Raw genomic sequence first — 21249 nt, 5'->3', positions numbered from 1 at the left:
AATCCTTGATGGATCGCAAACCATCAAAGCAGATGGATGCTTGCGGAAGCTCTAAGAAAGCCAGTACAAATCGAACTAACTGAACAGCCCAAATAAAACAACACTGAAGACTAATGATAGCTGAAGAAGAAATATATATCACCAAAGGAACTCAATACAAGATAAGACATATCTGAGAGAAACTGTGGAGGGAGCAAACAGCAGTCCTCCAGAACAGCCAACTGAAGTGGGCTCTGCACTAGCGCCACTAGCTGGAACTGAACCAGATCTGGGTCAGTAACCTATTGCCAGAAGATCTGGAGAAAATAATACAGCAGCAGTAGAGATATAAGACGATGCTGATCTGGAGCAGCAGCAGGAGAGGATGATGGAGCTGAAGCAGAGGAGGCAGAGGAGGCAGAGATGTTGAAGCGAAAGCAGGAGTGGAGGCAGAGGATGCTGGAGAGGATGCAGGAGTGGAGGCAGAGGAAGCTGGAAAGGATGCAAGAGTGGAGGCAGAGGAAGCTGGAGAGGATGCAGGAGTGGAGGCAGAGGAAGCAGAGGCAGCAGCAAGACTGGAGCGCAGGTGTGCAGTAGCCTGTTCCAGAAAAGGTGAGTTGAATAGCCAGGGGGCTACAGCCTTTTATAGGCCTGACCTATCTGGTCGGCCAGATCTGGTCGCTTAGGTCGGCCAGTTCTGGTCGGCCAGATCTGGTCGGCCAGTTATGGCCTTTTTGACCATTTATTTGGCCCCGCCCTTGGTGTTTGGAGATTTGCCAGTTTTGGCCTTTCTGGCCAGTTGTTTGGCCCTAGCCTCTGCATTTGGAGATTGCCTGTCTTAACACCCCCTCTCAATGTCCAAGGTAGAATGGTTCCAGGGGTAAAAAAAGGTTCTAGGGGTGATCTATCTTCTTTATCAACCCTTTTTTTTTTTTTTTTTAAATAACAAGAGGGTTTTCATTTAGATGGAGATGCCTACAAAGTAGGTTTTCATCTTCGCTAAATGCCCAGAAGTGATGGTACAATTAGAAAGTACAAAAAGAGAGGTACTTAAGGAGTGCCCTCGCAAGGGATTTGTTCACTTCCTTAAGCACAAGTATACAAATACTACTAAGGAGAAGAAGGCGGTACACCAATCCCAAGCCGTGGGCTAAGATGCTCAAGAATAGGTCGGTTAACTGGCTTGGTAAGAATGTCAGCATGATTATCGGTAGCTGGAACATATATCAATCGAATAGTACCCAATTCCACTTGCTTGCAAGTAAAATGAAAGTGTACACCAACATGTTTGGTGCAGTTGGAGAAAATGGGATTACCGGCGAGAGCCATGGCACTTTTGTTGTCGGCGTAGAGGACCGTTGGTTCAGTACAAGGAAAGTGTAGCTCTGCTAGAAACTGCCGGAGATATATGGCCTCTGTGGTACAATCATACAAGGCCCGGTATTCAGCCTCAGTAGAAGATCCAGCAACAGTTTCTTGTTTACGGCTGGACCAAGAAACAGGTGCCGAGCCGAACGAGAAAATGAAGCCGCCATGAGAACGGCGATTGTCCGAGTCGCCAGCCCAGTCGGAATCAGTGTATCCCTATAGTGTTAGTCCTGGTCTGAAATGTAAACCATAAGATTAAGTACCACGTATGAACCGCAAGATACGAATACATGCATGCCAATGAGTGTGCTTCGGTTCATTAAAGTACTGACTGAGAATAGAAACTCAGTAAGAAAGATCCGGACGAGTGTGAATGAGCCAGAGCAGCTTGCCAACAGCCTGACGATAGAGATGTTCATCAAAGGGAGGAGACTCCAAGTCTTTTGAGAGCTTGACTATGGGATCCAAGGGAGTGGCAGCTAGCTTAGGCTCGTGGGGAATGATCTGATCAAGGAGTTGAAGAGCATATTTCTGTTGAGAAACACACCTTGCTCTGATACCATATAAAGAAAGTTCTTGGAGAAAAATAAAACAACACTGAAGACTAATGATAGCTGAAGAAGAAATATATATCACCAAAGGAACTCAATACAAGATAAGAAATATCTAAGAAAGAAACTGTGGAGGGAGCAAACAGCAGTCCTCCAGAACACACCTTGCTCTGATACCATATAAAGAAAGTTCTTGGAGACAAATAAAACAACACTGAAGACTAATGATAGCTGAAGAAGAAATATATATCACCAAAGGAACTCAATACAAGATAAGAAATATCTGAGAGAGAAACTGTGGAGGGAGCAAACAGCAGTCCTCCAGAAACATCTTCAGTTGATGATCTATCTTCCAAGCTTTCCAGGTCAAGGCTCAGGTGTCGATAGGCACACCTTGCTCTGATACCATATAAAGAAAGTTCTTGGAGACAAATAAAACAACACTGAAGACTAATGATAGCTGAAGAAGAAATATATATCACCAAAGGAACTCAATACAAGATAAGAAATATCTGAGAAAGAAACTGTGGAGGGAGCAAACAGCAGTCCTCCAGAACAGCCAACTGAAGTGGGCTCTGCACTAGCTCCACTAGCTGGAACTGAACCAGATCTGGGTCAGTAACCTATTGCCAGAAGAGCAAAGGTTTGCTGCACATCTGGAGAAATAATACAGCAGCAGTAGAGATATAAGACGATGCTGATCTGGAGCAGCAGCAGGAGAGGATGATGGAGCTGAAGCAGAGGAGACACAGATGCTGAAGCTGAGGCAGAGGAGGCAGAGATGTTGAAGCGGAAGCAGGAGTGGAGGAAGAGGATGCTGGAGAGGATGCAGGAGTGGAGGCAGAGGAAGCTGGAGAGGATGCAGGAGTGGAGGCAGAGGAAGCAGAGGCAGCAGCAATACTGGAGCGCAGGTGTGCAGCAGCCTGTTCCAGAAAAGGTGAGTTGAGTAGCCAGGGGGCTACAGCCTTTTATAGGCCTGACCTATCTGGTCGGCCAGATCTGGTCGGTTAGGTCGGCCAGTTATGGCCTTTTTGGCCATTTATTTGGCCCTGACCTTGGTGTTTGGAGATTTGCCAGTTTTGGCCTTTCTGGCCAGTTGTTTGGCCCTGGCCTCTGAATTTGGAGATTGCCTGTCTTAACACCAAAGGCCACCACCAGGTAGGTGATAATGGACACCCTTGTTTGACCCCATAGTGCTCATGATCTCATCTGTCCATCCAGATCCTGTCCGGAACAGTCATGCACCAGGAGTAGTTCGCATTTGATGGGTCCCCTGTTGAGGTAGTTTCATCATACACTTATCTTGGTATCGTCTTTTTCGAACCCATCTTCACTATGAGACCCACGATGCATGCACGTCTAAGTAGAGGATATGCTTCATTGGCTAGACTAGAGAGGCAATGCTTCCGCTCTCACTTTTAGGATCCATGGACCAAAGGGTTGCTTTTTGACTCCTTGGTCCGCTCAGCAGGGATGTATGGCAGTCCATGCTGGGGGCCAGACTTGTCGGATACAGAATGGGTCAGGGTGGAGCCGCTACAGGTTCTCATGTTATCACGGATGATCCGTGGTAAGCCATCCGTTCCTCACCAAATCATTCGGGCAGAGTTTGGGTCACCCCCATTACAGCTAGATGCTGCATTTCAGGTCATCACGTATCTGTACCGAGTCAAGGAGTATGGGGATTACACCTCTGGGCATAGCAGGATTCTCCATTGAGAAGTTTGCTTATCAATCACGAAAGCAAAATCAGTATATCCTCATCCTAAACGGAAAAAAAAAAGAAAACTATCAACTAGCTGGGCTGATTAGACTGGTGTCGTGATATATATAAAATTTGGGCCCCTCCAAACAGGAATACTGCTGAGCTGGCTGAGACTCGAAGATGAAAATGTCATTACACAAGCCCACGTTCCAGCAATTCTGGCAGCAAATAACCCCATTGGTGCAATTGCCTCTACGTGCAAAAGAACATGTAAAAAACACTACACTCATTTCACTATCAGCTTTCAGTGGAGAAACTCTCGAGGCTCCAAGCAAATTTGGTACCATAAATACACCACAACTGTGCAAAAACATGTGTAACCACCACAATGACAATGCACATTGCTTTCACTGGCAGCTTTCACTGCCGTAACCCTTGAGACTCCAACCAAAGTTCCATAGTTATCTTTTCTAATTAAATTTTCCTCCAGTCTGAGATATTCTCTGTTACAAGACTGGCGAAGCCTGCATGTGAAACATACAGATATTTGTGGCCTTCAAAACTCTCCACAAAAAATACGGTAAATGAAGCATATATTTAAAGTTTCCCTTCACTGTCAAAACAGATAGTACAATCGACAGCTGTAAACTACCCAAGGGCAGGGTAGATTTGGCAATTGCTTATACTCGGTATGATTAACTGTGCAGATGTAGTTTGGACACTCAAAAGACAAAAGGTGACACTCCTACGAATCACGCTGAAACAACTATGCTACGGTTTTCAGTTGCCAGGTGCATATATAAAGCAAACCAAACTCATGAAAAGGCAGCAGTGTCAAACAAAACTTTTGCATTGAGAAAGACGTTAGATTGGCCCTCGTACCTTGCCTTTGCTCTGATCCACATCACCTACAAATGGTATTTCACAATCTTCACTTTTGTCCAGGGACCTTGCTCTGTTAGAGCCTCCAACACTAACCTCCCTCAAATTATTGGACGTTCTTGTTGCGTCCTTAACATTTTGTACAATGCTATTACTTCTTGGATCTCCTTCTAGCACCTTGGAATTTGTACTTGGAGAGAATGAAACTGCAGGCTGAAGATCAAACTCTTTGCCTCCAAGTTTTGTAAAGTTCTTGCTCTTCAAACAGTAAGGAATGGAAACAAGCAGTTTCTCTCCTGAAGTCTGAGAAAAAGAGCAAGCTAGCGCAGGGCTGGCAAGTGGTGTATGAGCTGGGTCACTTATTTGCGAAGCAAGTAGCCCATCTGCATCTGGTGTCCGCAAACCATTGCTTGTGGATCTGCTGCCATCCACATTTCTACTTTTCTCCGGAACTTGCTGTACTGGTGTAACTACTTCACGTGGTCGTTTTCGCAATATAGAAGGGGTACTACCAAAGCTTCTTGCTGCAGAACGAAGTACAGCCTGGGGACTAATTTCAGACAAAGGAGAACCCCCCCACGGACAAAAAGGAGACGTGACATAATTAACTGTTGACATTAGCATTTGCCGCACACCAAGAGGACTATAAGCCTGCTGAGACAAACCCATATTTGTGAGGTCATAGTTGACAAATGGACCTTCACTGTTGGAAGATTTTGGAGGCTCATAAAACAGAGACTCTGGCTGTAATAGTGAGGGATCCTTGCTTGGAAAATCCGTCAGACCTCCATGGATGCTCAAATTTTGCAGTTTCACATTTTCCCCATTTGCAACTATCAATCCTGTGTGGCCCTCATGGGATTGCTGGGTAGATGCAATGTCACGGAGCAGAAGACAACCACCCTTACGAAAATCTTCCTTGCTTTCAGCTTGAGGAGAACCAGAGATTGCTTTCGAATCCATGGATTCCCTAAATGCATCCTGCACATCTTTTTGAGGTCCAACAGTTGACTGAGATTGAGGAAAGGAAGAAGAGATACGAGAGTCAAAAAGAGCTGTTTCTGGACCAGTACTTGCCATAGGATAATACGAAGATGAGCCACCTATTGCTGATTGCGGGGGCAAGGAAACCGGATCTAGACTGGACCCAGACACTTCATTCTCAAAACTAACAGCCTCTTGCTGAACTGCTTGGCTACTACATGCTAATTGCACAGCCATTGTGGGTGATGCCAGTGTTGGATTGGGCAATACTGTGTCTGAATCACTTGCATAAGCTGACGATGATTGATCTGATGCCATATCATCTTTCATTTGTAGGAGACGTGGAGTCTTTGTGATCATATCCCCAATGTGCCTTTTCTTATCACTCAAAGTTGACAGCCTTTCCTTAACCACCTGTACAAAAATGCCCCCTCTGTCTGATGGAGTGCAGGAGTTTGATGCAGCAGCACACCTACTAGCCAGCTCCTTTTGCAAGTCCATGTCGTCTGGCTGGATGCCTCTCACCTGCATATTGGCTAATACAGTGTCAGAATCCCCACCCGTGGATGTGCCCTCCATCACCATTGATTGCTCAAAAGCACTTCCTGCCAGCATCAGACAGTCCAGCTTTTTTTTGATCGAGCTGTTCCAGTGATTTTTAATGGCATTGTCTGTCCTGAACATAATCATGACCACGAAAGTAAAGTAAAGGGCATGTAAATAAGCTTCAACACAAGTGCAATTCAAACAACAAGACAGCAGATAAACACCAGTTAATACGTACCTTCCTGGTAAGCACTTAGCAATCTCTGCCCATTTATTCCCGTACACCTCATGAGCTCGAACAAGGGCTAGCTCTTCCTCTTGAGTCCATGCATCCTTTTTTATGTTTGGGTTCAGATGATTGTGCCATCTGTGAGGCAGAATTCAATGTGAACAGAATAGGTCCACAATAACATTGTGTTTTCACAACAAGTTGATCGCAGGGAACGATATGACAACATGTGAGATGAAGGTACTATGCTTCTCAAGTAAAGCCAAGAATGTTGCTGACCTTTCTCGACACTGTTTACCAATTCGACCAGGTAGAGAACGTGCAATCACAGACCATTTCTTTGCCCCATGCTTGCCCACAAGTTCAATTATCTTTTCATCTTCCTGAACAAGAACGACAAAGCAATCTCAGCCTGATCCCTCAAACATCCACGACTGATAATACTATGATATATATGCTCGAAGGATTCCGATTGAATTACAACTAGATAAAAACCTCTTTAGTCCAAGGTCCTTTCACCAGGTCAGGATTAAGGACTTTTTGCCAGCGATGAAGGCACTGAACATCCGTTCGCTCCTTGAGCAACTCCGCTACAAGAGAAAGGAAAGGAACATATAATGACTCATAAGCGCTACACAAAGCATTGTTCAAGAACAATCTCAGAGTTCCAATGCATGCTCTATGAAATCTAGATGCCCTTCTAGAGGCTCCAAAAAAATTTATCATTTGGGCCAGCTGCCTACTGGGTGCAGAAACTGCTCTCTAACAATAAAGCCATTTCCAGGAAAAATGGCAGAAGAGTACCTATTCTTTTCCAGTTCTTGCCCTTATAACGGTGGACAGCCCTGCGCAATATTTCATCCTGCCACAGCCGTAAAGAGTCCCCTTTCAACGTGTACTGAGTCGATTTCAGAAATCAATTGACTAACAAAAACACCATGTCTTAAAAGCACGGTCCTTTCCTGAATGGCCCTCGATCACTAGGCTGCGATTGGATTCTACCGACAAATAAAAAAGTCTTCTTTCACGTGATTGGTCATGAAAGGCTCTTCACAGTTAGATTTCGGCAGCCTATCCTTGCGCTTGAATTCAATTTGAATGAGCAGGCATGTGGGTTCACGAAATTTCTCGAGCCCAAAGGCACCTTCAATTCTCACCTCTTCCGGCGTCCAGCCACCTTTGGAAGATTTCCGAGTTGGACCACCTGTTCGCCTGTGATCATGAAGGATCAGTAATCGAGCTTTCAGAGAGATGCGTACGACGGATCCGTCGAGACTAGCTATTAACAGAAAGCCTACCCTTGCACGGGCGGCCACCCGCGATCAGCACTGTCGTCGCCATCCGATAGCGAGGAAGAAGATGGTGGGGATTTCTCCTCTTCGGCGTCACCGTTTTGTATAATTTTGACTCCGGCCATTCCACTTGTCCGGTGGCAAAAAGAAGGAAGTACCGTGCGTCTTGCTCCAAAAACGAAGCCCTTCGGGCAAGAAGTTCCGGTCACTTGCGAATTGGGCTCTTAGCTTGCAAGAATTGACGACACAGATTACAAACTCAGGGTGGACTGTTGACATAACCATAGAGCATAGATGGCTTTACAGCGCTTAGGACAATTGGAGAAGGGCACAGCGGAAGCAAGTTGGGGGGATAGCAATGGAAGGTATCAGGGGATGTAAAAACCATACGGAAGAAATCATGAAACTGGAAGGCCAATTTGAAGCTTCACCGGAATAATTACGAGGAACAACACCTTCCCCCTCTAGAAATAAAATCCTCACGAGACTGGACGGCCAATTTGAAGCTTCACCGGAATAATTCCGAGGAAGGACGCCCGCCACCTCTTCTCTTTCGCGCATGTTAAACGTGAGGACAAGGCTAATTGGAAGGATTGGGGAAATTTCCAAGGGATGGGGAATGATAACAAAGGAAGCAACAGAAACAGAGGGAGAAGGGAGCCTGCAGGCTGGGGCAGAGTGTTGCGTTAGAGGTGGGGAGATCTGTGAGAGGTTGGAAGGTGTGGCTATGGCGGATGATGACAGAGAAGACGATGGAGAAGACGACTCTAGAATTGATTGAAAAATTGAATACCAACGGTGCCCTACCGTTAAGACCCCTCCGTTATCGCTCCGCCAACCTTAGCGGAGCCGCCACATTTACTCTTCGTGCTAAATTTAGCGCCCGCAGTGTTCTGTTTAGCGTTTTCTTTCAAAACTCAAACGACCACTAGAATCTCTCTTAAGGTTTTCCTTTAGGAGTGCATACCTCATAATGTAGATAGGACGAGTAGCATGACCCCTCTACTAGGTCTCAAGGTTGGAATCCTTGGGTTCCTTCTGGTTCAAGTAATAGGTTTAATTTACAAATCTCAGTATTTGAATGTTTTTTACAAATTGGATATTCAGCATTGCTTTTCCTGGAGAAGTGCATACCTCTTTGTATGACACTCTTACTACATTAGGCAAACAAAAAGCTTACCACTCAAACATAAACAATGCTAATGATTCAACTCTTTTTTTTGGCGATAGCAAAAAAGAAAAAGGAAGACAATCTCTGCAAAGAGGAAATCTAACAATCATCCATTTAAGACTAACAAGCCTACGAGTGAGGCTCCTAAAACACATCCTCAAAGAAACTTCCAACACTTTATGCCAACAAGCCAACCCATAAGACTTCTAAAACACTATCCGGTTACAGCATTTCCAAATGCAACTAATCACCACTGGTCTAACTACCTGCCAAGCTTCCCACACCGTATGATTCAAGCATTCTTTGTCTCCCAAAAGCGTGAGTTTCCATCTCAAGGGAGAAAAGATATGCATGCCACTTTTCCTCACCAAGATAATGTGTACCACATGTTTCGTAATTCCACCCATTGTAGTGGTTGATATATGCCATTTCCTCACCAAGATAATGTGTAGTGCCACATGTTTTGTATCACCAACTAGCACGGTGGTTATACTAGATAATTATAGCCTCCATACCTGCATTGGTTGACATGATCATCGTGGTGGTTGACTTGGGCCCCTGCAAGTGTATTCATGCCACCGCAATTGTTGGCTTGACTAATTTTGAGCCTAAGTCCTTCACGAAGAATCCTATTCACAGCTTCAAAGATGCACGTGCAATCCATGTGTTTTGCATTAGGAACTTGCATGGTGTTTGAAATAGATTAACTTTGTGGCATGCCCCCAGGCACAATAGAAGTGATGATGCTGGTATTATTGGTGCAGTTGAGAAGTCAGGCCATAGAGTCTCGTGGAGCATTAGCCATCCAACCACTGACGCCACCCATGGCACGTGATTATTGCCCAAATCAAGCTCCTTACCAATACCATTTACAAATTCTCTCAAATCCCGAGTGTCAATGTAAACTTTGTTTGTCAGTCAATCATCTTTTAAGACATGCAATACACTGTGCATAATCTTCCATTCAACTTTGATGAGGAATATGATTTGGCATTTCTCTAGAGTGTGGAGTTTTCTCCAACAATTTTGCTAGTATCCAATATAGACCTTGCACATTTCTAATTGCGAAAACCAACTCAAATGAACCTTGCTTTTCTGTTCTCCCAAGAAGATTATGAAAAGTATTGTAAAACATCAACTCTAGTCAAGTCCTTCAACATAGCAATGCAATCATCTCTAGTCAAGTCCTTCAACATAGCAATTATTTCTATGCAAGGGCTCATCCTAGCAATATAGGCATAAAGAGAGAGAGAGAGAGAGAGAGAGAGAGAGAAGAGAAGAAGAAGAAGAGTCTTTTTACGTCGTAGGAGCAATCCCAAGGAGCGAGTTCTTACTCATCCGATGTGATCCCGGGGGATCGAACACAACACACCCAACGACAAGAACCAGAGCCTTAACCACCAAGACCCATGCGGGTTTTACAAAACTTGATGGGGAAGGATGGCTTATACACCAGGAAGAAGAGTCTTTTTACGTCGTAGGAGCAATTCCAAGGAGCCAGTTCTGACTCATCCGACGTGATCTCGGGGGGAGAGAGAGAGAGAGAGAGAGAGAGAGAGAGAGAGAGAGAGAGAGAGAGAGAGAGAGAGAGAGAGAAGCATATGCACCATGCACACATGTGTGCTGATTAATTGTCAAGGCACAAACCAGGGACTGTAGAAGATCCATCTAGTTAAGGAATCCTTTTCAAATTTACCTCAACTCAACAAATTGTTAGTGCTTCTATTGTCCACAACAATTGGCTTGTTTTATTTAAGAATCATTTCATATGTCAATGCATTCAAAATGTTGGCCATGGGGAAAGACTTTGAATTTTATGGCAGATTTGAAAAGTTGATGTAAGTTATTGAACCCACACATGCACACTTTTCTCTCCAACACAGTAAGTGAACCATTTTGTCTCTCGAGGGACAAATAGAAGGTTAGTTGCATGAAGTTTCTTTTATGCAATGGATACTAAGCAATATTAGCATCATGAAGCAAACTAAGAACTTTAGAAGATCCATCCAACAAGGCCTTGAACCCATGCACAAATATTTTCTCCCATCATATTGCAATGTGCAAACCATTCTATCCCCAAAAGGAGTGGCTAAAGCTTTTTCCTTAAGCCTCACCTCTCCCCTTGAACTAATTAATGTGGAATTTTCACTTTTTGTCCTTATTGGGGGACATATAGTTTAAGAATTGGGTCCCTCGCTATGATAATTGAATTGTATTCCATACATTCAAAAGCACACATTAGAATTCATATTATTGCATTGCAACCACCCAAAAATTAAGTTGGCCCTAGAGCCTTCCTTTATACTACACAGCTTCCTTTGTACTACCCCACTCTTCCTTTATCCTACCCCACTCTATCTCTCTTTATGCACACATAAAAGCAACTACATGACAAGTACAACAAACGTGCCGAGAGCAACTACAAATTTTCATTGGAAATAGGTGGTCCAACTTTTGGGAAAGTAACAATCAGTTAACTAACGACATGGAAGGGAGGGCCTCTCTCTCTCTCTCTCTCTCTCTCTCTTAAATTCTACTTTAGTCCTCGTGTCTTCTTATAGCACACCATTTAATGCTAATGAGAGACTCAAGGTCTCCAACATCGAGTTCTACAATGGTTGTTGTCTTATCTATAATATATGTAGACCTTATTAAACTCACTATTAAACTCACTATTGATGGGTCATTAGCAATGGGTTTATGGTATTTAGAGTACAATTAAGGATTTATGGTATTTAGAGGTATTTAGAGTACAATTAAACTCACTATTGATGGGCCATTAGCAATGGGTTTATGGTATTTAGAGTACAATTAAGGGCCAAATGATGGTCTTGAAAGCATGATTCCTACATAGACTTGTTTGTTGGAAGGTTTCATCCATCCACCAAATTGACATTAGTTTACCTCTTACCATGCTTCTTACTAGCATGAACCATTACATTAGCCTGATTATTTTTCTTGTGGAGAAGAACAATAATTCCATGATGATTAGCATATCATAGTACTTCGCATGGATACCCCTTTTTTCTTAACTTTTCTCCCTCCTTTACTCTAAAGCATAATTTTACATTCAAAACCTCTCTCGTCCTCTTTCTCATTTTATGCTCTCACATGTTTTCATTATATAATTTAATCATCCCATCAGACACGGCCCATATCCAATTTTGCACATTAACCATGTGTCAAAAACTTAGCTTTATGAGTTCGTTGTGTGAGCAACTATTTTATTGTAATCTCGATAACAAGAGAGGGGTGTTTATGACACCTGTCTTCCCAACTAAGTTAAAATATGGTTCTTATCATTTTTCTTGTTGGATGGTGGCAGGTAGGCAGACTCCCCTCTTCAATAAAAGTGATGTTGCCAACGACTTATCAAAGCTTTACTGCTCACATTTTCTCTTTTAGAAAAAATTGTTCATCCTTTATTGATGCTACTTCGTTTTTTGTGATGTTTATTGCAAAGTTTATCTATTAAACATTTCTCTTTCCTACTCCAAATTTGTCTACTCTTCACTATGGAAAGGGGTGTTGTAAATGTCTACCACACACACACACACACACACACACACACATGCATGCACGCACGTGTGCGCATGCATTGCTATCTTCTTAGCTTGGCGTATGCAGACATATGAACATAGACATATACTCCTCCGATACCCAGTGGGACTCTATGATCCTCGTGCCACCATATACTAATCTCATTAAGTGTGAGTACACCTTCCCTATGGAGTTATACCTTAGCTTTATTTGGAATGTCTAATCTTTTCCCTAGTCCACATTGGAGCATTTTATTTAAAAAATTAAAAAGATTAGGGTATTTTTAACAATTTAAAAAGAAAGTCATAGAAGAACATGAGAAATAATAGAAGCATTAAATTGAATTTAAGACTAGGGGCAATAAACGTGAACGTGGAAGTGAATCTAAAACTTAGAGCATTAAGAAAAAAAAAAATTAAAGGTTTGAGAGAAAAAATATAAGAAATTCTAAATAATCAGGAAGATAAAAAGAAAACAAGTTAGAAGAAAACACTTTAGAAAACCATACTTGGGAGGGGAGGGGGGGAGAATTTAGATATAGAGAATTACATGTGACATAATAATTAAGTGTAAAGGAGGGAGAAAATTAAGAGAAAGTAAAGTTAAATTTGAAAATAAAAGGAAGACAATGGTAGTAATATAGAAAAAAGGATCAAGGGAAAGTAATTTTAGGGTATAAGAGAGGGGGGAGGAGCATAAAATTTGTAATGAGGGAGGGGGAGGTATATAAGATATAGTGATAGATAAGGTGTAGTGGGGGGGGGGGGGGGGGGGGGGGTAATTAGAGTACGTAAGAGCTATAAGAAAGGCGTGAAAGATAGTGCTAAGTGATATATAAGGTATAGTGAAGGAAGGGGGGGGGGGTGTTTTAAGTAAGAGGAAGTGGCAAATGGACCTGTGAGTCCATGGTCGAGGTGACCGCAGTGATCATTGAGGGGACCGAGTTGCGCAGTCGAGGAGCTTGGAGAGTCAGTGATGACAAGGGAGACTACTGAGCATAGTCAGGTGGGACCGTGGGAGGTGGCAAGGAGTGCACTCAGTGTAGTGCTGTGGGAGTAAAGGGCGAGCGTGTAAAGTGAAATAGACCATGTGAGGGAGTGCTTTAAATAGGGAGAGATAGAGGTAGTCGGGCGAGTCAGGTAGGAGAGGGAAGCTACGAGGATGGGGAGTGAAAAGCCGTGTGAGGAAAAAGGCCGGGCGGCCCAAGAAGGTTCAGCTGGGTTTTTTGGTTAGAAGCCTAATAAAAATGGCAGGGGGTTAGAACTTAGGTTAGTTAAGAAGGCGGGGGGTACCTATCCTAAAGCCACCTGTTGAAGTGACAAAGAGCCATGGGGAGACAGGAGTAACTAATCTAGGTGAATTACTTTACTATAGCTTGGTTTGATAGTAACTAAAAAAGGGGGGTATTAAGGAAAAAGGTTCAATAGGGCTAAAGAGGGGTTTATTAAGAGTAGGAAATTTTTTAATAAATAGAGGGATAAGAATTTAAGGATAAAATTAGGACAAATTTAGGAAAAAATAAGGAGTAGCTTTAGAAAAAATTTCATGGAAGAAACGAGATAATTAGAAAATCGAAAGTGTTAGAGAGATGAAAAGGGGGAAAGATTAGGGACAAGATAGGGAGATAATTAGGGAAAAATATTAAGAAAATTAGATAAAAATAGGAGAAATTAGAAAACTTAGGAAAAAAGGAAAATTGGGGAGGAGGTGTAGGAAAAAGTGGGAAAGTTTTTACGGGATTTTAAAGGAGAATTAGGAAAGAATAGGGTAGACAACTTTTTAAAAAGCCTTTTAAGGAAAATAAAGAGAGATAAGAAATGATTAAAAATAAGAAATAAGAAATAAGAAAATATTGGGAAAATTTATTTTTTAAAATTAGGGGGAAAAAGGGGGGGGAAAATTAAGGGGAGAATAAGGGAGTTTGAGGGGAAAAAAATTAGGGAATGTAAGGGGGGTTGTCGAGGGGAGCTCTAATGAGCAAGTGGTAAAACCAATGGAGGAAGGGATAGTAAGTGTGTGTGTTTGTGTGTGTGGTAGGTAAGACAACAACCCCTTTTGCATACTTAAAAGACAAAGGAGTTATAGAGTGAAAAAAACAGAACATTATAGAAAGGAAGAGTGAAAGGAAGTGCTTGAGTGAGTAGGTAAAAAACCTACAATAATGTATAAGAAAGCATGTAAGAGTTTGTTTGGCAAAGAATGCCAATAATGTTTGAGCAAAAAAATATTAAAAAAGTATGAAGTTCTGGCAAGCATCTCTTTTATTGAAATGGAGAATCTGCATACCTGCCACCATCCAACAAGAAAAATGGTAAGAACCAGCTTTAGCTTTAGTTGGGAAGACATGTGTCATAAACCCTCCTCCCTTGTTATCGGGGTCACAATAAAAAGTAACACTATAAAATGCTATTTTTGGAATGCTTGTTGATATTCAAGTGCTTGTAATTTTGTCCTCATTCAATTGGTGCTTGCTATTTTTGTCCCCCTCTCTCTCTTCTTCTTCTTCTTCTTATGATTTATCCAATTGGTGTTCCTCATTTTTTTCTCCCCCTTTCTCTCTCTTCTTTTTGGCCTGCCATAGGCGAGGACTTAGTTGAGTCGATGGTCAAGATGCTAAAATTAATTATTTTGAGCTTTATTTTTCTGATTGGTCGACACTGCCCTCCCTGGTGCCCTCACATGCAGTAAGTATCCCAGGCCTCTACCATGCTCGGGGTGCTTGTCCAATCGTTTCTTGCCCGGTGTCTTTTTGCCATGCAATTTGGGAAGGCTCCGCCATCTCCTCAAAATGCGCCGCTGTTGCTTTGCATGCTCCTTCCCTATGGAGTTCATTTGGGAGCTGAGCAGCTCCACTGTCTTAGTAGCAGAAGCCTCCGCCTCCGCCTCCCCTCTCTACTGATAGGCTAGCCCCTGGCCTCTTCACCTCCTAGTACGTCCACTCTGGCGACTTACGAAGCGGGAGGAGAGTCTTGGTTTTGAGATTGGTTGAATAGCTGCTTGAAGAGGTCAGTGAACGTTTTCACTCTCTACATTGCAAAGTTGTGCAAGAAGTCTTTGCTCTCAGTCGGTTGATTTTCGAGTCTGAACTCACCACTTTCAACTAGCAAGGGCTACCACTTTCGATTTTTGAGTCAAGAGAATGGCTACTGAACAGGAAGAAAATCAAGTCTCGGGCGACTCTATGGATACAAGCAGCGGCCAATTTGAGAAGGGTTCGTAAGGTTATACGTTCAGCTATTTGCATTCCAAATTTTGCCTTATAACTTCTAAATTCTTGATTCTTTCATTCTCCAAAACCGGCCATTCTTCAGACATGATGAGCATCGCTGAGCCCAAGCCCGGGTGTCCTAATGAAGCGACGTCTCGGCTAGAAGGTTGGCCACTAATTAGCACCACGACAATTTATTTTTTGATTTTGTCCATCGTTTTATATAGTTGACATTCCTTCTTGAATATCCAAATAACATTAGCAGCTGCAAAATGGAACGCACCCCGTTATTTCGAACAAAAAAACGCCGATGTTGGAAACACAACAACTAGCAATGATTGAAACACAGCAGCAACCCAGGAATCAAGGTATCCTTTGAGGATTCAGGGTATGACAACTTATGAAGCATTCACTCAATACAAGCCATGCATTGGGCATCTCTGAATATTTAGTTACAAAGCATATGCCCACGTACATGATAATCATCGGAGAAAATTGGATGCGAAGTCACATAAATGCATCATGGTTGGCTACAATGAAGGAAGCAAAGAATACAAGCTATACGATCCCATCAACCGAAAGGTCATCATCTCTAGAGATGTAATCTTTCATGAGGAATCAGAATGGAAAACCTCGAATACACAAGAAACAGAGACACAGATTACACAGTCATCCACAGAAAAGGTTGATGAAGAAGAGCATGAATTATCAGAAGCACCTCGAGAAGAGCTATAGCAACTCATATAGTCTACTAGGGAAAGCAAACCTCCAGCCAGATTGACATATGCTCAGAAAGGCAAATCAATTCAGGTTGAAACCACCAACTACGCTCTTATGATTACCATCATGGCTACAGAAGAACCTAAGTGTACCATCATGAAGAAATAGAAGCTTTGCACAAGAATAATATTTGGGAATCATGTGACCTTCCACCAAGAAAGAAGGCCATAGTAAACAAATGGGTTTACAAAGTGTACAATCGAGATGGAAGCATTGAAAGATACAAATCCAAACTAGTTGCAAAAGGATTTGCATAGCAGTATGGTTAAGATTATGCTGAGACTTATGCTCTAGTAGCAAAGATGAATTCCATATGGTTCTTGATATCACTAGCAACACTCAGCATATGGAATCTGTACCAGCTCGATGCCAAGAATGCTTTTCTCAATGGTTACCTAAATGAGGAAGTCTACATGCAACAACTAGCAGGTTATGTTAAACTGGGAAAAGAAAATCAAGTTTGCCATCTCAAGAAAAGTCTATACGACTTAAAGCAAGCACCTAGAAGTTCGTACAGCAGAATCGATAAGTATTTTGCTAATATGGGATACATAAAATCCAATGCAGATCATACTCTCTACTACAAAGTTAAAGGGGAAGACATTACTATTGCACTTTTGTACGTAGATGATTTAATTGTGACCAAAAGCAATGATAGCTTCACCAAAAAGCTAAAACGAGACTTATCTGCAGAGTGTGACATGAAAGATCTTGGACATATGCTCTATTGTCTTGGAATTGAGTTGTGAAGAGACTCAGATAGCACCTTCATGAGTCAGCTAAAATATGTTGACTCAGACAGCACCTTCATGAGTCAGCTAAAATATGCTGACGGTCTCTTAAAGAAATTTCATATGGCAGATTGCAAGATGGTAGCCACTCCCATGGAACAGAGTTTAAAACTTACAAAAGATTCAAAAAAGCCTACCGTCAATGACAGGTACTATCGGCAGCTTATTGGATCTCTTATATATCTGATTATCACAAGGCCATATATTTGTTATGCAGTAAGCTCAATTGCAAAGTTTTGGCAAATCCAAAACAGACTCACTGGAATGCAGCCAAAAGAGTCTTGAGATACATCAGAGGTACAAGACACTTTGGAATAGAATATAGAGGAAGTCATCCAAGGTTGCATGGATATTATGATAGTGATTATGCTGGAGATCGTGAGACAAGGAGATCCACACAGGGATATGCATTTTTCCTTGGTCAAGGTGTTATATCATGGTTTTCAAATAAATAGCCAACTGTTTCTTTATCTTCAATTGAAGTAGAATATAGGGCACTCACTACAGGTGCATGTGAGGCTATATGGCTCAGAAGACTATTGTTAGAAACAAACTACTTTGATAAATCAAAGCCAATGAATCAAAGCCAACAACAATATACTATGATAATCAATCGGCTCAAGCATTGGCCAAGAATCTAGTATATCACTCTAGGACAAAGCACATTGATGTCAGAGAGCACTTCATCAGAGAAAGAGTGTTACTTGGTGACATCATACTGCAACATTGTGATAGCAAATAGACAACTTTACCAAACCACTTGGCAAAGAGCTTTCTGAGAAGCACCGACAAGCTCTTGGTTTGACGTAGAGGAAGGGCATTCCCATTAAAGGGGTGGTAATGCTCAATCCTTCTTCGATTCCCTAGAATCATCATCTCGAGGGAAGGCCTACTTCATGATGTTGATCTTGAGGGAAGGGGTCAACATCATGTGTTTAATATTGTGCATAGCACTAACACATAGAGTGCTATAAAGGAAAGGTTTAGATGCCCTAACCCTAACCCTAAAAGGGTTTGTATATATTCTACATTGGATACCTTGCAACGCTTTTCCCTAGGGACCCAAACTACTCCACCATGGCTTATGACTTTGGGAAATGAGAATGGACCCCTATGGTCATGCCTAACTCATCCCTAGACTAGGGCTCACAATGGGATCACAACATACAACAAATGGGTCAGACTGTGTGTCACAATGCTCCCTAGTGACAATCCCTCCTCCTTAACTTCTAAAATGATGGTAGCTACTAAGGGATTGAGTGAATCTACTAAGAGGATGTGATCATGATGACCACCAACTTCTCCTCGAAATTTGACTGAATGTTTGTGATGACAGAACATCTTAATAAAAACTCATGGGAACCACCACTACCACCCCACGAAGACTGGAAGCCTAACTGCTAAGGCCATTCATCCCACCATAATACTACTGCAAACTCCTGATAACAAGCCCTAGCGACCCGAACTACTCCGCCATGGCTTGTGACTTTGGGAAATGAGAATGGACCCTATAGCTTGTGCCTAACTCATCCCTAGACTAGAGCTCACAACGAGATCACGACATACAATAAATGGGTCAAACTATGTGTCACAATGCTCCCTGCTGTAGGGGCGCATGTGATATTCACTCCTGCTTAACTTCTAAATGATGGTAGCTGCTGAGGGATTGAGTGAATCTACTAAGTGAATGTGATCATGATGACCACCAACTGCTACTCAAAACTTGACTATCCTCCCAAAGAACTGGGAAATAATAATCTTCCACTAGGACTAATATGGTACTGTTCCAAGAGGTTGAGGAATGAATGTTCTACTATGATAACATGATGGCTCAATAAAAACTCATGGGAACCAGTACTACCACAAAGACTGGAAGCCGAACTACAATCTAGTGTACAGTTAGTCAATTTGTGGTGTGCTCTCTAGCTGTGCCCTCTCTCCTCATCTCCACTCCTCTCCTCATCTCCTTTCTTCTCCTCATCTCCACTCTTCTCCTCTCCCCTCTTCATATTTTGTCAAGTCATGTACCCATAAGATAGGGTACTTTGTCTTGAGCAACAAATTCTAGCATGAAGACTACGTGTATGCTTGTTTAAATATAGCTCTTTTCATGCTGCATTGTTAATTCTGAGCTAGAGAATGCCCCTAAATTGTTAGTATGATGTCGGTTCCTAAATGTCAGTCTCTTCTTGATGACTACTACTCTTACTACAAACCATTAGACCTTTTTCACAATAGAATAAAGACTTGCTAGTTTGCAACAGTCAAACAAACTTTGACTTAAGGGAAATTTTTTTACTCAAGTGGTCTCTCCCAATTTGTTTCGATATGAGCTCCACCCACGGTAACTCCTTATAAATTTTCTTGAGAAGAAGAATCCTTTTGGCAAAAGGAGATCCAAATTGCAAGCTCAAAAATGGTGAGAAGGCTTCCAAATTTTCCCAAAACTCCTATGTAGGCAGGACACCATTTCAATGGTGTGAGTATCACATCTGTAGAAATATTTAGAATAGACAAGATGAGGATGGCCACTCCAAGGGCAACATGGAAACAATTCCACTCTTTTATGGTCTTGTGAGACTTTTCAAGATGTAGCAGAATCACCATAACATGATATCAAGGCAAAACCACCCATAATTCCCATCCAACAGTGTTAAGAATGCTCACCAAAACTATAATTGGTTGCAATAATAAGCACATTAGTCAAATCAACTCTCTCGAAAGAGAGTTTCTTAATAAAGCTTTTATATTGGTATCCAAAGCTTGTATGAAACATTCACCATGATTAGAAACTTTTACAAAAAAAAACAAGTGCACAAGTGTGCGTCGGCATTGCCACCTAATATAGCAGACAATAGAGAGAAGCAAGCAAACTTTAAAATGGTATTGGGCTATTGCAAGGCAACTTTTGTAGGATGATCTCCACAAATGGGAATTTAAAACACACAAAGTAATCATTTTTAAAAAATTACATGTGGAAATTCACAAAGGGGTTTCCATCTACTGCTATAGATTTCACAAAGGGGTTTCCATCTGCCAATAAAGTGTCACCAAGATTTACACCTTTCACTTTAAAATTCAAAAGAAAATATATAAAAGCATACCATATTCTATCAAAATTGTGAAACTAAAAAAAGTAGCTCCATCAAATTTTGGCATGATATTATCTTAATATATAAGTATAGCTTCAATAAAAACATCCATGTGCGATGGTGATGATTGACCTACTCAAGTGATCATTCTTTTTTGGAACACTAGATCCAAATTATACTTGCAACCTCCTGCATGATGTTTTTTCCTCAACGCATCCTAAAGCGAAGCACTCTCACACAAGCTTCAATCCTTTATTGCTTTTCTCCAGATTAAACCACTAATTCCCAATGGAGCAAAATATAGACTCTCTTTCTGGCACAGTGGATTAATAATTAAATATTCTTCACCTCATCTCCCTAAAAAAGCATTCTAGTTTTGAGTTACCCGGCTTGCCTTCACAAGAATGTTGAGGATAAAAACCACAACTTTCCTTTAGACTACTACTATGACCACTGGAATGGACTCAACACTTTGCAAAGCTCCAAACCATTCACATCAAAAAAATACCTCATTGTTACTAATACTCCTCTAATACTCCAGCCATCTATATCAGCCTATGTGGGAGTGAAAAACATGACTTTTATTTCTATGCTTTAGAGATGGAGTGACTAGGGATGAAAAGCATAAGACTATTTGAAAAGCAAAAACCTTGATCTCCTCTTGTTGAAATTGCTAGCAAAAACTCAAAATTGTAAGCATTAAATCTCTCTCAAGTAGAAAACTACAAAACTACAATCTATAGATTCTAATACAAGTGATGAAACTACAAAATCTCTATAGGACGGCGGTCCAAAGTTCTTGATAAAATTCAAAAGGAAAGAGTTAAAGTCCAACAATTTTAGCTATAACCAAATTTGAAAGGAGCCATGTGTTCTTTTTAAGACAAGGCACTAAGGCCATGCCTTTCGGAGTGTTATTGTAGGTGTAAGTGTTAGTGTGCATTATGTAATGTATACAATGGAGTGGTTTGGTACCTGCTTGTTTGCTAGGGTTGTCAAGGTTTCTTCATGTATGGTCTAATTGAGAGTTGTAAGTTGTTGTTGGTTCTTTGAAATCTAAGTTGAAGCGAAATTAGTCCATCATGGTTTGTATATTTGTTGATTGTGGTGTTTTTTGAGACGTATCTATCC

The 21249-nt window shown here is 41.7% G+C and overlaps 1 protein-coding gene across 3 annotated transcripts in view; it reads right to left on the bottom strand.

Moving 5' to 3' along the window:
- The window catches only part of LOC147896503 (transcription factor MYB3R-1-like), a 36600-nt gene extending 28301 nt beyond the window's left edge, over nt 1-8299 (bottom strand). For all 3 annotated transcript variants that reach the window (XR_015541731.1, XM_087381038.1, XM_087381040.1), the window contains exons 1-7: nt 7543-8299; nt 7402-7456; nt 7049-7106; nt 6740-6834; nt 6524-6627; nt 6254-6382; nt 4486-6145 (exon numbers count right to left, since the gene is read on the bottom strand). Coding sequence is in view for 2 of the 3 variants with exons in the window: in XM_087381038.1 (XP_087237164.1) it covers nt 4486-6145; nt 6254-6382; nt 6524-6627; nt 6740-6834; nt 7049-7106; nt 7402-7456; nt 7543-7661 (2220 nt within the window). In the remaining variant the exon portion in view is untranslated. The remainder of the gene's footprint in view (nt 1-4485; nt 6146-6253; nt 6383-6523; nt 6628-6739; nt 6835-7048; nt 7107-7401; nt 7457-7542) is intronic.
- Between the last annotated feature and the right edge of the window lie 12950 nt (nt 8300-21249).

This window comes from Dipteris shenzhenensis, chromosome 11, assembly GCF_047967505.1.
Source record: "Dipteris shenzhenensis isolate YYH24624 ecotype China chromosome 11, Dip_SZ_1.0, whole genome shotgun sequence".
Lineage (NCBI taxonomy): Eukaryota > Viridiplantae > Streptophyta > Polypodiopsida > Gleicheniales > Dipteridaceae > Dipteris > Dipteris shenzhenensis.
Note: the sequence above shows the minus strand (reverse complement) of the source record. Positions and strands in the feature narration are given on the sequence as shown.